At 36.2% G+C, this 17,300-nt stretch overlaps 1 protein-coding gene across 1 annotated transcript in view; it reads right to left on the reverse strand.

Moving 5' to 3' along the window:
* Positions 1 to 325: 325 nt before the first annotated feature.
* LOC130438790 (uncharacterized) overlaps positions 326 to 17,300 on the reverse strand; it is a 34,414-nt gene continuing 17,439 nt past the window's right edge. Inside the window, exons 14-21 of the mRNA XM_056770973.1 lie at positions 2,331 to 2,463; positions 2,098 to 2,115; positions 1,833 to 1,960; positions 1,441 to 1,734; positions 1,265 to 1,360; positions 1,043 to 1,175; positions 873 to 955; positions 326 to 776 (exon numbers count right to left, since the gene is read on the reverse strand). Of these exons, the coding sequence (XP_056626951.1) occupies positions 699 to 776; positions 873 to 955; positions 1,043 to 1,175; positions 1,265 to 1,360; positions 1,441 to 1,734; positions 1,833 to 1,960; positions 2,098 to 2,115; positions 2,331 to 2,463 (963 nt within the window). The 3' untranslated portion in view covers positions 326 to 698. The remainder of the gene's footprint in view (positions 777 to 872; positions 956 to 1,042; positions 1,176 to 1,264; positions 1,361 to 1,440; positions 1,735 to 1,832; positions 1,961 to 2,097; positions 2,116 to 2,330; positions 2,464 to 17,300) is intronic.

The following is a 17,300-nucleotide window of genomic DNA, read 5'->3' on the forward strand; positions in this document are numbered from 1 at the left end:
GCGTTTCACCCAAATTTGTTTGAGTAAACGTGATCCATTTTCAAGTCATTTTCTATTAAATACAATTTTATATGCTTATAATGAAAAAGATTATATTTATTGAAGTCTATGAGAAAGGAACACAACATTATGTTTCATTTTTGTTATTTTAATGAGCTATAACCACAGAGCTTCTTAACCATGTATGTGATTTTTAAATGAACATTGGCAGAGAACATTTGTTCTTTATCTCCTTTATTTACCCTTTAAGCCACAACATGTAAAATAATAAAAAAGCAATTTAAAGAAAAAACCCAGGCTGGATTTTTATTGACTTATATTCAGTTTATCCAGCACATGTGGTGTCAATGCATCATTACTGCCAAAAAACATTTACCAAGATGTTGAAAAGCGTTTTAAAGTTATCCTTAAGCAATCTATGAAGGCAAGTGCAAAGCAAGTATTTAAGGCGTTTAAAAGAGATAGAGTTAATAAAGACATTCAATAACACAAAAGAAAGCAACAAACCAAAGAAAGTTCTTATTTAAGATATAAAGTGTAATGTTTTTTATTTGTTCAACACACTTCTTCATCATTTGTGCATGTGTGTATGAGAAACAGAAAGTGAGTTGAAGATTGAAAGGCACACAAACATTCCTGAGACCAGACAATGGCATGATTCTCCACCATCAGAGACTTAAACTGGTTTGGATAAACCTTCACGGGGTTTTCTTAACTCTTCGTGCGGAAAGCTGCACGTCACTTGACAGGCCGCGAATAACCAGCTCATGTTTTATCTGAAACAAAGGTGAAGCGACAGTTTAACATTTCTTGCAGATTACTGTTTATTATAAGATGCTTTTGAATAAATAGTCAAACTAAGCGTGACTTACTTGCTCCAAAACAAACGCAAGGTTTCCTCCTTCTATTAGGTCCAAATATGAGGTCACTGTCATTTGAAGACCGACTACATTTTCTGAAGAGATGAAAGAGTAACAACGTGTGAAAAACCAACTCATAAAATAAAATATGTACGTTTAATGATCATAAATGTAATGCTTACCTGGATACGCCATGAAGGCCCAGCGACCCGGAACGTGTACATTACTTGTGTGCTTGAGGTTTGGGACGAGGTTCAAATCGTTTGAACCAGGAATGACAAAATAATGTGTGGAGCCTATTGTGCCATAACCGGCCTATTTAAAACATAAAATCAAATACTGTGTTTATAAACCAAACCTAGAAATATTCATATAATGTGTTACTGTGATATAGTTTGTTTTACCTCTGCTTCACGACCAAACACAGAAATGTCACCATAGTTCATCAAGATAAAAGAATGACTTCCATCTGAGATTAAAACAACTTGAAACGAGATTATGTGAGAAAAATTAAAAAAACTGTCACAGCCGTTCTTACCACAAGAAATGATTTACAGAATAAAACAAACAACAATCTTACCGGGGCTGCATGCTGGTAAAACCCACTTTCATCCCAAGTTTGAACAAAGTCCCAAGTTGCCACAAAGACCCAATTAGCGTTGAAGCTCAAACCAGGATAATAACTTTTTATATCTTCAGTGGCGCGTGTGAGCACATTTCCAGATGTGTACTCCTGATAGTAAACTATACCAAATCCAAAATCATCCAGATCTGTCCAGAGAGGAGCGATTAAATCTTCACCGTAAGATGAAAAAGACAAAGGTTCCATCTCTGCAATGGGTTGGCTGAACGAAAGGAGTCCATTATTGTTCACCTGTGTTAAGAGAAATCAATCAAACAGAATGTCACAGAGGTTTTTCATGGCTGTGTACATTTACAGTTGTATTTAAAATAATGGAATTGAATTCTCACATATATCATATTGTACGAGCGGCCAAAATACAGAAATGGCCTGGACAGGCTAACTTCAACAACGCTTTCAGCAGCGAAAACAAACAGTTGTGTGTCTCCTGCCGTCAAACCAACTGGATAGAAGTTCTCTGGTGACGCAAAGAGAAGAAACACAAACACAATTTGATGGAGGTGTTGACATTTCACCCTTATTTAAGATGTTTACCAAACATTGTGTGTTCAGGTTGTGAGAAACACTATTTTCAATTCAAGAGTCTGTCCATACCTGTAAATTGTACAATGCCTGTTTAAAGAAAAATAAAAATAATTAAATTCCTAAAGAACATACAAAATATTACACACAGTACAGGTGATGACTATGTAGTATTTGACAAGAATTTGATTGTTATTCTACAATACATCATGAATGAGAAATGTGCCATCGTTACTTTCCAAAAGTGCTGTAATAGTACAAAATAAAAATATTTCTAACATACGGCATATGTAAATGAAATCTACCTTGATTTGCAGAGAAAGCCCAACGACCTTGAACGTTTACATTTGATGAGTATTTGAGGTTTGGGATGAGGTTTCCATCGGTTGAATCGGGAATGACGAAATAATGTGTGGAGCCTATTGTGTCATAACCCGCCTGTTAAAAACATAAAATCAGATCCAAAGTAAACAAACTGAACCATTACAGAGTATAAAATATTGTTTATGTGATCACTTTCTTTTACCTCCACTGGAAAACTTATCACATCAACGTCACCGTAGTTCATCAGGATAAAAGAACGACTACCATCCGAAATTAAAACCACCTGAACTGAGATTAACTGAAAAGATTTGAAACATTCATCGTCACATTTACAGGCACAGCAGTTTGTGTCAAAACTTTTAAACTTTAAAGGTTTGAAAAGCAAACCTACCGGAGCTGAATGATTTGAGAATACATTCCCATCCCAAGTTTGAACGAAGTCCCAAGTTGCCACAAAGACCCAAGAAGCGCTGAAGCCCAGACCAGGATAATAACGGTTTATATCTTGAGTGGCGCGTGTGAGCACTTCTCCAGATGTGTACTCGTGATAATAGTACGCACCGAGACCATAGTCATCGAGTTCAGTCCAGAGAGGAGCGATTAAATCTTCACCTCCATATGGAAAAGGAAAAGGGTTCGCCTCTGGTATCTCTCGGCTTAATGAAAGAAGTCCATTATTGTTCACCTGTATTAAGAGAAATCAGTAAAAATCAACCAGACAAACAGCGAAGGATGAACTAACTTGAATGCTATAGTGGTTTATCAGAGCTGTGTTGATGAAATTCTTACATATATCAGGTGATAGTGACGCCCAAAATACTGAAATGGACTGGACAGGGTAACCCAATCAAAGTTTTCAGTCTCAGCAACAAGAGTTTGTTTGTCTCCTGCCGCCAAACCAACTGGATAGAAGGTCTCTAGTTACACAAAGAGAAGAAACACAAACACAATTTGAGGGAGGAGTTTACATTTCACCCTTATTTAAGATGTTTACCAAACATTGTGTGTTCAGGTTGTGAGAAGCACTATTATCAATTCAAGAGTCTGTCCATACCTGTAAATTGAACAATTCCTGTTTAAAGAAAAAGAAAAAGAATTGAATTCCTGAAGAACATACAAAATAACACAGAACAGGTGATGACTATGTAGTATTCTACAAGAATTTGATTGTTATTCCAGAATGCATCATGAATGAGAAATTTGCCATCGTTACTTTCCAAAAGTGCTGTAACAGTACAAAATAAAAATATTTCTAACATACGGCATATGTAAATGAAATCTACCTTGATTTGCAGAGAAAGCCCAACGACCTTGAACGTTTACATTAGTTGAGTATTTGAGGTTTGGGATGAGGTTTCCATCGGTTGAATCAGGAATGACAAAATAATGTGTGGAGCCTATTGTGTCATAACCCGCCTGGTAAAAACAAAAGAAATCAAATACGAAGTTAATATACTGAACCAGTAAATGTTATAAAATGTTGTTAAAGTGATCCCTTTCTTTTACCTTCGCTTGAAAGCCTATTTCAATGTCACCGTAGTTCATCAGGATAAAAGAACGACTACCATCCGAAATTAAAACCACCTGAACTGAGATTAACTGAAAAGATTTGAAACATTCATCGTCACATTTACAGGCACAGCAGTTTGTGACAAAACTTTTACCTTTTATAGGTATAAAAAACAAACCTACCGGAACTGAAAGATCTGAATATGTATTATCTGCAAGAGTGTCCCAAGTTGCCACAAAGACCCAAGTAGCGCTGAAGCTCAGACCAGGATAATAACGGTTTACATCTTGAGTGGCGCGTGTGAGCACATCTCCAGATGTGTACTCCTGATAATACGCACCGACACTATTGAGTTCAGTCCAGAAAGAAGCGATTAAATCTTCACCTCCATACGGAAAAAGCAAAGGGTCGATCTGTGATCTCTCTCGGCTGAGTGAAAGGAATCCATTATTGTTCACCTGTATTAAAAGAATTCAGCTCAAATCTACCAGACAAAAAGCGATAGATGAACTAACTTGAATGCTACAGTGGTTTATCAGAGCTGTGTTGATGAAATTCTTACATATATCAGGTGGTACTGCCGCCCAAAATACTGAAATGGACTGGACAGGGTAACAGGGGAGAAGTTTTCATTATCAGCAACAAGAGAGTGGTTGTCTCCTGCTGCTGAGCCAAATGGATAGAAGTTCTCTGGTGTCGCAGAAAGACAAAACAAACATTGATTTACATTTGAGTCTCATTTATGATGATTGTTGTATTAAGTCACAATAGTTTAAATCAAGGCTCTGTTCTTACCTTGCCATTGAAGACCTGTTTAAAGAAAAAAAAAGCATTCAATTCCAACACACTTGTGTGAAGAATACTAATATAAAAACATCATACAGGTGTAACAGATGATGACTAGAACTGTCAATATTTGCTATCTTACAATTACAATCACTTGATTGAATAATTTTGAAATTATTTATAATTAGTCTAAAAATTAGCTGTAGACACAAATGCAACAGCAAGAACATTACACATCATACTTAAAAACTGGCATAAAACACATCATCATAAACAACACTGAGTGTAACATACTTGAAGGAGTAGTGATTGTGGTCTTTGATGTCACTGATTGACTTGTTTGTTGTGGAGTCACTGAAAGAATAAACACACCAAAACATCATAAAAGAGTTATAATAAAAGGGCAACATGCAAGACATTCATATATTTGGTTGTTCAGATGAATGTAACATGAATATTCGATCAGATTTTAGATCAGGGGTTCTCAACCTTTTTGACTCCAAGGCCAATATCCAGCAATATTCAAAGGCCCCCTCCTGCTCACAAAAACTGATTTAAAGGAGCCCGTCTTTGCTGTTTTCGACACATTGATGATGTTTTTTGGGTGTTTAAAAATGGATGTTCATGTTTCTAATTTCAAAAAACGCTTTATATTTCAAGTCTATTGTTCACCGCTGTCCCTCTTTTAACAAAACGACTGGATTTCTTCTGGTCTGTATAAAGTCCCTCCATCCGAAACACTCTGATTGGTAAAGCTGACTAAAGCTTCTCAGGCTGTTGTGATTGGTCGGTCCCCCTCTCAGTGCACGAGAATTCATAAGCTTTGACTTTGAGCAATAAACAGTAATAACTTCCCTTTATTAGTTATCAACATGCAGATTGATCGAAGTGTAACGGAGTTCTGCTGGTGCATGTGAAAACGTCAGTCTTTGTTAGAGAGCGCAATTTTTCCTACTATGGCGAGGGAAATGACACCAGACCGAATGGCGTCAGACCGGTTTTATTATCACTAATAACAGAAGAGTTTTGACTTTTTATATTAGACACGAGTTGGATAATAAAACCAGGAGATTGAACAGGAGACATTTGCAAGCAGGACTTCAATGGACGTTTCATAGAAGTGTTTTAGAGGTAAGTGCACACACACAATAACAGTGTATTATACAGAACATTTACATTTAGGCATTTGGCAGACGCTTTTATCCAAAGCAACTTACATTGCTTTACCCTATACATTTTACATAGGTACTTGCAATCCCCAGGGATCGAGCCCACAACCTTGCATTGTTAACGCAATGCACTTACCAATGAGCTACAGAACAGCTTTCACAGCTGATGTTAAAGTCATGGAAGCTGTTATTTCACCGTTGGTTATCTTAGAATGTGTGTAGCTGAACTTGTATTTCCAGCTGTACGACTGTGATGAAAGTGAAAGTAGTTTAGCGCGTAGCTCTGTCAAATGTTAACGATCTCTGTTAACCGAACACTACTCCAGCGGCTCTTCCTCTTCTATAAGGAAGGTTATGCCCCTTTTTGGGGGAATTCCTTTGGGCGGAGTTTATTAAAAGAACTCAGAATGATGACATCATGTACCCGGGAAGTAGAGGACAGTAGTCTGATCCAGCTGTTCTCTGTAGTTCTTGAAAAGCGAATTCTTTTAAGACAACATCTCGCTTGGCAATGAACTTTGAGCTTTATCATTTTGCAGGTATTATTTATGCTCTTACGGCAACATTGCACACTAACTAAAGCTTAAAAAATTATATCACGGGGAAAGTGGCCTCAATGTATTTCAATGCTCATTTTGTCAAATTAGTCATCCTGAGCCCCCCTTGGAAGTCAGCTGGGCACTGCCAAATCTACCCCCCCCGTTGAGAACCGCTGGTTAAGATCTTATTGAAAGTAAAGTCTGTATTTACCTGTGGTTGTTTGTGCCCTGGCTGATGAAGAAAAATTCAAAAATAAGTAGTAAAATGTTCATTTAAATGTCTTTGTAATAGTCAAATTAAAACTGTTATTGACATGACAAGAGCCTACCCAGAGACAGAACTGATATGAACGTCAGGAGATGAATTTGTGAAATTCCCATGATTCCTATGAGTACAAAGCCAAAGGTAAAACCTGTTCTAAACATAAAAAAGAAGAATGAATCTTGTGAGAAATGAGAGACACGCTCTTAAAAATAAATGTCCGTCGACAAATAAATTCCATATAAGAGTAGTTTTTGTACGGTCCCATAAAGCACCTTTAACATCCGAAGAATCTTTCACAAAAAAGCTCTTTCTAGTGGAAAACGTTTTTAGATTATGAAAGGTATCGAGCCGGGGTCGGCAACATTTGCGACCAAAAGAGACACCAAAAAAAAAATTTGTCTGAAGCCGCAAAATATAAATGGTTCATCTTCGGCATCGCAGTGCAGAACCTTTTGTAGCACATTTATTTTTAAGATTATACTATTGCCTGACAAAAGTAAACCGAACAAGAATTAATTGAAGTATTAAATTTCATTCAAAAGTATTTCTATTATTTTTTTTTACACTATTGCATTGTTCAAATGTTTAAGAGAAAATACAGTAATGCAACAGGAAAAATCCGGAAAATTATGAAACACATGATATTAAATTATATGGTATACATTATCAACTGTAAACTACAATAATCTAAAGGATTATATCACTTAGTGGAATTGTTAATGTTGATTATTTTTATTAATCAATAAATGCAACTATTTATTGAACATAGCTTGATATCATAATGCTGCTAGCTTCTATTATATCATTGTTTTGTCAAAGATACTAAACGTAAAATGAAACATAAACTTAAATAAAAACAACTTATAGACTTACCTCAAATAGTTTCATGCAACAGGCTCTCGCACCTGCTGTGTCAAACTGTCGAAACAGAAGTTTTCTGAGTTTTTAAACGTGACACGACCCATAAACAACTCCCTGTCAGACAGCGCTGTGATGTCATTTACACTACCAGCAACTGTTTGAACAAAACTCAACATCACAGTTGTGTAACAATTCAAACTATTATTGCCTTTTATTTTATGTGTGACCAAAAAAACTGAAGAACTTCTAGGTCAAATGTTTATTTAATAAAGCAGTTATTAAAACAACTCAAAGTAATACTGAAAAACATCACTTAAACTCTGTATAAATGTAGGCCTATGTACTTTCTACAACCCTAATGTTATTAAAAAATAGAAATATTGCCTAAAATAAGTTTAGGTTCAGACACTAACTAAAATAAATAAATTATACTACGCATATCTTAAACATAAATAAACGAGACAAAAGCACAGTGTTATGGGGACTTTCCATAGACATCATTATTTTATACTGTACACGGCCAGTGTATATCACTCTTTACCCAACCCTCACACAAACCTTTCTGCATCTTTTAATTTTCAAATATACAATCTAGTTTTATTTAAAAGCTTTTTCCTCATGTGCCAAAAAAAATTCGCCACAGAGTATTACTATGTATCTATTTATTTGTATTAGTTTGTATATTGATTTCAACATTTACTGAATAATCAACACACAAGGCTCAGGTTATAAGAGATGTTCAATTACAGGTTGGTTGCCACAGTAATGTTACCAGACAGAATAACAAATAAAATCAGGCGTTGTTGCTAATATATTTAATATATCTGTTGCTTTACCAATTGCATAATTTCCCCAATCATCTTTAACATAGTTACGTTATTTTGAAAGAGAAATGTTGGCGTAATATTTTGAGTGCTGCATGCTGGGAAATGTTGTTCTTTTGTCGCTCTGACTATCCTCTCTGGTCTCTGATTGACAACAGGTGCTCCACATTACCGGTCACTTGGAGGAGACTGATTTTAAGCAGGAGGGATCTGTTCTCCGAGGAGAGACTGCTTCTCTTTAGTGTTATGTTATCCCATGCAAAGAGTGGATTCGCAGTGATTGAAGTAATATACTTTTTTGTGGGCAAACGTGTGGAATAAATTATTTACTGTTGTTGTCTACAGTGATCTTAAGTGATAGATTAGTTGTGCTATAGCTATGATGCTACCAGCGCGTGTTGGCTTGCTATTTTTAAGTTATAAAATATCTAAATGGAAATATTCAGATTCCCTCCATGGAGACTTTGTTTTTAGGGCATTGTGAACATGGAGGTGTTTGTGTATAAAAACTAAGAGCGACAGCATTTTCAGAAATCAGAAAACAAATTTTTCCAATAACTTCACATGAGATTAGATCAAATGTCATAATGTGAGTTGTGTGGTATGAGAGGTGCTCATTGTCACGTCTCCAACTTACTGTAGCACACAGAGGACAAGTTACACTACTGCATGATTGCCTTTGTGAACATTACGTGAGACACCAAAGGGTAACAACAGACAGAAAAAAATGTTTCCCTTCCAGCAGAGCAACATTCCTTTTTAGCAGATGCTTATCTTCAAATAAATTATAAATGTGATCAATTGCTTTTCTTAAAAGCAAATATTTATTTAAACAGCACTGACATAAACTTCTTAAATTCAGCTCCACGCTGCTTGGAAGACCTCGATCAACCAGCTCCTGTTTCAGCTGAAAAAATCTGACAGAAATGTTCAAATGCTCTTAGGCAAAATTGACATAGCCTGTTTCAGTGGTGCTTTGAATCTTTATGTACTTTTGTGCTGGGTATTATTAATGACTCCCTGGGTAGTGGTGTTGTGTCAGAGGCACTTAAAATTGCTGCTGTCACCCCTGTACCTAGAACAAACAATATTGTTTTTGACAACCCAATTTTTTTTTCAGCCATCATCAAATCTTCCCTTCCTTGCAAAAATCTTAGAACAAATTATTGCTTCTCAATTGCGGTCTCACCTAACTGTCAATGATCTCTTTGAACCCCTTCAATTTGGCCTCCTTCCATTGCAAAGCACTGAAACAGCTTTGGTTAAGTTCACAAATTACATGTTAATTGCTTCTGATACTGGGGATCTATCGATATTGATTCTTCGGGATCTTGGTGCCACTTTCGACACTATCGATCATTGTATTTTACTCTCCCACAGACAGTTTTTGGTGTTTCTGACTCTGCTATTACCTTACAGAACGCAAGCAATTTGTTGTATTGGGCGGTTGTAGATGTGAGGTCGGGGTGGTGAAATCTGGAGTGCCCCAGGGTTCAATTTTGGGCCCTATACTTTTTAGCATGTACATTTTTCCTTTGGTGAAACTTCTGAGATCACTTGGACTTCACTTTCATTTTTATGCCTATATACATACATTCAAAATACAGTGTTTACGCAACGGTTTCTTTTCTTTCTCAATGTATCTCTAAGATAAAATATGTCTGTCTGATTATTTTCTCTGTTTGAACAGTGACAAGACTGAAGTGATGCTCATTGGTTCACCTCACCAGTTACGTCAAACTGAGCTTTAAGCCATAAAAGTGGATGGCTCTATTTTACAGTTTCAAACTAAATAAAAAAATTGGGAGTGACATGTGATGCTAACTAAACATTTGGTCTACATGTTCAGAATACAGTTTAAGTACCTTTTTAACTATATCTCAGAACATATCTCAGAAATATTGCCAAATTACGCCCCATGCTGTCTTTTTCTGAGGATGAAAAATTAATTAACACATTTGTTTTCTCTCGGATTGACTATTGCAATGCATTGTTGGCTGGAGCATCAAAAGCTACCCTTATATTACAGTTCAAAACTCTGCAGCTCGCATCCTGACTAGGACAAGTGCAAGTGTTCCATAACACCTTTTTTGGAAACCTTACATTGGCTTCCTGTCTAATTACAAATTGATTTTAAAATCCTTCTGCTGACATACAAGGCCTTAAATGATTTGGCTCCACAATATTTGTCAGATCTTTTGGTACCCTACAACCCCAGCACGTAACCTCCGTTCTACTGAAGCTGGTCTTTTAATGGTCCCGGCAACTCGCTTAAAATCTATGAGTGATAGGAATTTTTCCTCTCTGGCTCCAAAGCTATGGAATTCTCTTTCCTTTGAGATAAGAAATGCAGAATCTCATAATATTCTTAAATCCTCTCTTAAAACTTACTTTTTTAGGGTAGCTTTTCTGTAAGATATGTGAGTGCTTTGTTTTTCTTTATATTTGCATTGTATAATATTTTTAGTGAAATTGCATGTTTCTCTTTTTGTCTTTCTTGTTGTTATTGATCTCTAGAATATGTTAAATTTGTGTCCCTCTATTCTGACCTATGTGAAGCACTTTGAGATGCTACTTTTAAAGGCGCTATATAAAATAAAGTAATCACTGGGGTTCTTTTGGTTCGGAATGGTGTTTCCATCGCTTGAGTCAAGGATGACAAAATAACGTGCAGAGTTTACAGATTCATAACCAGCCTGAAGAAACAATGACAAAACAAATGATGTCATTATCATTAATATTTTTGTAATATTTCATGATTCTTGTTTTGTGTTCGTTTACCAGCACTAAATTTAGTGTCACGGCAACGTTTTTGTTGAAGAAAAATAACCCTCAAATTAAAACCCCTTGAAACAAGGATTCCTGCAAAGATGAGAAACGTGTCAGTGCATTGCTTGTCTGAGAGCTCAACATCACTCGGCACCGTCTGTGATCTTCCATCACAATCCACCAGGGTGAACACATCCAACAGAGACACAAAAAAAATCTACATGAACTGACCTGCAAGTCTCATTTATGATGCAGATTCTCAGGGAGCTGGTGGTAAATGCGGCCAAAGAAAACAAATGGACACGTGAGGCCAATATAAATTTAGTTTTAATCTTCAACAGCAGTAATTCCAGCGACTGAGTCAAATGGTTAGACATTTCCTGGGGCTTAAAAAAAGAATAAAGAATTTAAGGCTCAAGTGATGATAATCTGAATGGTTCATTCATATTCATTCTTTTACTGCGTTGCATGTTCAACAGGGTGAACTGGTTTTAGTTCAGATCTAGGCCTATATTTACCCATCTGTTGTCACCTGATCTGTTGAGGAAAACAAGCAAGATTTTAATGTATATTTTAATACAATGGCATTTGTGTTTGATGTTACAATGATAAGTGTGACATTCAAATAGAAAATCAAACTCACCGAGTGACAGGACTGACATCAACAGCAGGAGATGTTGCTGAAGAGATCTCATGATAACTTGTTTCGGGGTCCTGGTGCTGTAATTAGAGACATCTTTAATATTAAAAAAATTACATTATCATGGTCACCTCTCATGTTTGTCACTGGGTTTTGCAAATACCTAAAAAACAAAAAGGATTTAAAAGTGCTTGTTAACGTTGACAATTTTTAATAATTAATAAAGTTAATAATTTAAAAAAGTGTATTGTTTTGATGTATTTATATATATATATATATATATACAGTATTTATATTGAATTGTACAAATTATATATATAAATATATACACACATAAACATTGCCTTATATAAAATATAATGCACTGCTTTTAAGCAATATCCATCAAATTCATCAAATTATGGCAACAATTAAACTAATTAAAAGTGACGATAAATTCAGAATATCTCATAGGTTTGTGGAGCAGACTGTTGTTCTGGCTGTAGGTGAAATTCCCGACACAGACCCAAACTGTCACTCTTATTTGACTCGCTTTGTAGCAGTGAAGGGAGGGACACAGACATGGAAGGGATGCATGACAAATGCCCTTTATGAGAACAATGCCTGCTGGAGTTTGCCTGATAGAGTATTCTTGTGTTAAGTTGCATCTGTTGTAGGTTTAAAGGAGTAAATATACAAATATACACTACTGGTCGATAGTTATTGAAAACTTATTCATAATTTTTCCATTAAGAAAAATAGTTAGATCATCAAACTTGTAGAATAACACACAGGGAACTATAAGGATTATGCTATACGACAAAAAAATCAAACAAAAAATAAAAGTTGGAATAATTTAGTGTCTTCAATTAAAAAGTCTCCTTTTGCCTAAAATTTGCAAAATTGGCTTATTGGCTGGCTTTTTTATTATTATGTAAAAGTGATGTTAATTTACATTTATAGAAGTCTATGAGAAAACAACACAACATTATGTTTTAGTTTTTGTTATTTTCATCATTAGTTCATCAAAACATAAAAGATAAACCATGACCACAAAGCTTCTTAACCATGTATGTTATTTTTAATGAACATTGGTAGAGAACATTTGTTCTTTATCTCCTTCATTTACCCTTTAAGCCACAAAATGTAAAATAATTAAAAAGCAATTTAAAGAAAAAATCCTGGCTGGATTTTTATGGATTTATATTCAGTTTAGCTAGCACAGGATGTGGTGTCAGTGCATCATTTTTTATTCATTCATTCATACATTCATTACTGCCGAAACATATTTATAAAGATGTTTAAACAGATTTAGCAATCTATGAAGGCAAGTTCAAAGCAAGTATTTAGTGTTTAAAAGACATACAGTTAATAAAGACATTCAATAACAGAAGAAAGCAAAAACAAACAAAATGTAGTTATTATATAGAATAACCAGTGATTTTTATTAATATTATTAAATAATGAAATGTAACAGCTTTTTATTTGTTCAAAACACTTCTTCATCATTTGTGCATGTGTGTTTGACGTACAGAAAGTGAGTTGAAGATTGAAAGGCACACAAACATTCCTGAGCAACATAAATTTTTGCTTCATTCCTCTGATAATAACATGATTCTTCACCATCAGAGACGTAAACTGGTTTGGAAAAACCTTCACGGGTTTTTCTTAACTCTTCGTGCGGAAAGCTGCACGTTACTTGGCAGGCCACGAATAACCAGCTCATGTTTTATCTGAAACAAAGTTGAAGCGACAGTTTAACATTTATGCATATTACTGTTTATTATAAGCGTCTTTTGAATAAATAGTCAAACTAAGCGTGACTTACTTGCTCCAAAACAACCGCAAGCTTTCCATTATCTGTTAGGTCCAAATATGAGGTGACTTTCATTTGAAGACCTACTAAATTTTCTGAAGAGAAGAAAGAGTAACAACGTGTGAAAAACCAACTCATAATATAAAATATGCATGTTTGATGATCATAAATGTAATGCTTACCTGGATACGCCATGAAGGCCCAGCGACCCGGAACGTGTACATTACTTGTGTGCTTGAGGTTTGGGACGAGGTTCGAATCGTTTGAACCAGGAATGACAAAATAATGTGTGGAGTCTATTGTGCCATAACCGGCCTATTTAAAACATAAAATCAAATACGACGTTAACATACTGAACCAGAATAGAGTATAAAATGTTTTTAATGTGATCACTTTCTTTTACCTTAGCTTGAAAGCTATTTTCAATGTCACCGTAGTTCATCAGGATAAAAGAACGACTTCCATCCGAAATTAAAACCACCTGAACTGAGATTAACTGAAAAGATTTGAAACATTCATCGTCACATTTACAGGCACAGCAGTTTGTGTCAAAACTTTTACACTTTATAGGTATGAAAAACAAACCTACCAGAACTGAAAGATCTGAATATGTATTATCTGCAAGAGTGTCCCAAGTTGCCACAAAGACCCAAGAAGCGCTGAAGCTCAGACCAGGATAATAACTGTTTATATCTTGAGTGGCGCGTGTGAGCACATCTCCAGATGTGTACTCCTGATAATACGCAACGACACTATAGAGTTGAGTCCAGAAAGGAGCGATTAAATCTTCACCTCCATACGGAAAAAGCAAAGGGTCGATCTGTGGTCTCTCTCGGCTGAGTGAAAGGAATCCATTATTGTTCACCTGTATTAAGAGAATTCAGCTCAAATCTACCAGACAAACAGTGAAGGATGAACTAACTTGAATACTACAGTGGTTTATCAGAGCTGTGTTGATGAAATTCTTACATATATCAGGTGATACTGCCGCCCAAAATACTGAAATGGACTGGACAGGTTAACAGGGGTGAAGTTTTCATTATCAGGAACAAGAGAGTGGACGTCTCCTACTGCCGAGCCGAATGGATAGAAGTTCTCTGGTGTCGCTGAAAGACAAAACAAACATTGATTTACATCTGAGTCTCATTTATGATGATTGTTGTATTAAGACACAATAGTTTAATTCAAGGCTCTGTTCTTACCTTGCCATTGAAGACCTGTTTAAAGAAAAAAAAAGCATTCAATTCCAACACACTAACAGGTGATGACTAGAAATCTCAGTATTTGTTTTGTTTTGTACAGCTGCATTTTCTCCATAATTTGATTTGATTCTTTTAAATTATTTATTTTAGTACAAAAATAAGCTATAGGCACAAATGCAACAGCAGGGACATTACAGTCAAAAACTGTCATAAAACACACCATCATAAACAACACTGAGTGTAACATACTTGAAGGAGTAGTGGATGTCGTTGTTGATGTCACTGATTCACTTACTTGTTGTGGAGTCACTGAAAGAATAAACACATCAAAACACCATAAAAGAGTTTTTGAAAAAGGGCAACATGCAAGACATTCATATTTTTGGTTGTTCAGATGAATGTAACATGAATATTTGATCAGATTTTAGATCAGGGGTTCTCAACCTTTTTGACTCCAAGGCCAATATCAAGCAATATTCAAAGACCCCCTCCTGCTCACAAAAACTGATTTAAAGGAACCCGTCTTTGCTGTTTTCGAGGCATTGATGATGTTTTTTGGGTGTTTCAAAATACATGTTCATGTTTCTAATTTAAAAAAACGCTTTATATTTCAAGTCTATTGTTCACCGCTGTCCCTCTTTTAACAAAAAGACTGGATTTCTTCTGGTCTAAAGCTTCTCAGGCTGTTGTGATTGGTCGGTCCCCCTCTCAGTGCAAGTGAATTCATAAGCTTTGACTTTGAGCAATAAACAGTATGTGATGTAGAGCCTTAGCAAGTTAGAGGTAAATGTAAACAAACCAAACTGTTTTGAAAGATCTTTATTTTGGTAATTCTTTCTGAGAAACGGTTACATGAAAGGTGCACATTCCATGTTGACCGTTTCTAGATTGGATAAATAATGTGTGGGTATTAATGTTTTGTGTTTCTTTGTCTTACCGGTGCTGGTTGTTAACTAGTAGGAGGGTTTGCAACCAGGAAACCGACCTTGTCATCCTGGAGGGGCGGAGTTGGTCATTAAGAATATTGGGACTAAACTTCATTGATGAATGTATCTTTGATGAATTTAAGGTTGTATAATGTATTGTTAACACTAAAGGTTATTAAAGAAGTTGTTTGAAAGCTTATGGCCCCTCTCTAGCTTTATGAATGTTAGTTAAGTAACTAAAGAGGGGTTACCATTGGCTAATTTGAAAATGGAAGGAGGAGTTAAAAGCTATAAAAGAACAAAGAGCTGGGCTGAACGAAACAAAGGTGTATGTTGGACTAGTAGCCAACTTGTTGAGAGTTCTTTTTGTTTTCTTTTTGGTTTGTTTCTGGTGAACTTCTGTTTGTTGGGACATGATCCTTGTACTAACTTGATTGAAACTCTAAGTAAAGACATTTCTCTCTTGAATAATGCTGGAGTCCTTGCCTACTTTCCTATTTACTGCCACTGCCTCGGCTACCTTATCACAATTGGTGTCAGAAGTGGGATTTGGAGTCTTCAAGGAGTAATTGGCAGTAGAAGAGGCAAGTTATACATTTCAAGATGGCCGCTAAAGGACAGGGATTGCCTCAAAGGTGTACCAGAGCTCATCCAGTGTTGTTTTCTGAAGGAGAGGAGGAGGAGGAGGAAAAGCAAGCAGGAGATCTGGATGTGGAGGTGGAGGCATCAGAGGGAGCCATGACCGACTTGTTTCAAGTGGTGGAGGTGCAAGAACCGGTAGTGAGACCAAAGACTGGTAAATTCGGTACACCTCGAGAAAGTGCGGAAAGAGTTCCGGGAGGTCAAGATTTCCTTTCAGAAATAAGACAATTCATGACACAACAACAAAGAAATGAAAAGATATTGTTTGATGAATTAAAGGTGCTAAAGGCTACTATTTGTCAAAAACCTCAGATGGAGTGGGAGTCTGAGGAACAGGTCAGACAACCTACTCACCATCATCCTTTACCAACGCCTAGCAGCCTAGGACAGTCTGTAGAAGGATAGTCATCGTGTCAGGGTAATTGTTAATGGTCAGTCCGCTCAGGCGCTGATTGACACAGGTAGTACTCAAACTCTGGTTAAATCTGAATTGCTGAGTTCTGAAATGTTAAACTATGGTGATACTGTATGTTTAGGCTGTGTACACGGGGATGAACAGACATACCCAACTGCAGTTGTTTCTATGGTAATTGATGAACAAGCATACCTGTTACGAGTGGGAGTAGTTGAGAAATTATCTCATGACGTGGTGATAGGGGAAGATTTTCCTGGTTTCACTGAATTGGTGGAGGCAACTTCCAAATTGTGTGCCGTAGTCACACGTTCCCAGACTAAAGGGTTACAACCTCTTCCTACAGCAGAGGCTGAATTGTTTGGTACTGTGGGGAGGGATAAAAAAAGTAAAAGACAGAAAAGACAAGAAAAACATATGGGGAAAGATAGGGTCCTGAATTTGTGCAAACTTTCTGACCCTGGGTTGGAACTAACTGATTCTCGTTGGCAAATTCCTGAAAACTTTAGGGAATTACAGAAAAATTATCCTACCTTACAGCCCTTGTTCCAGAAACTGTGTGAGGTAGAGGGTAAACCTGTGGGTGAACCAAAATTTGGTGGGGATAGGTA

This window comes from Triplophysa dalaica, chromosome 17 (genome assembly GCF_015846415.1).
Source record: "Triplophysa dalaica isolate WHDGS20190420 chromosome 17, ASM1584641v1, whole genome shotgun sequence".
NCBI classification, from domain to species: domain Eukaryota; kingdom Metazoa; phylum Chordata; class Actinopteri; order Cypriniformes; family Nemacheilidae; genus Triplophysa; species Triplophysa dalaica.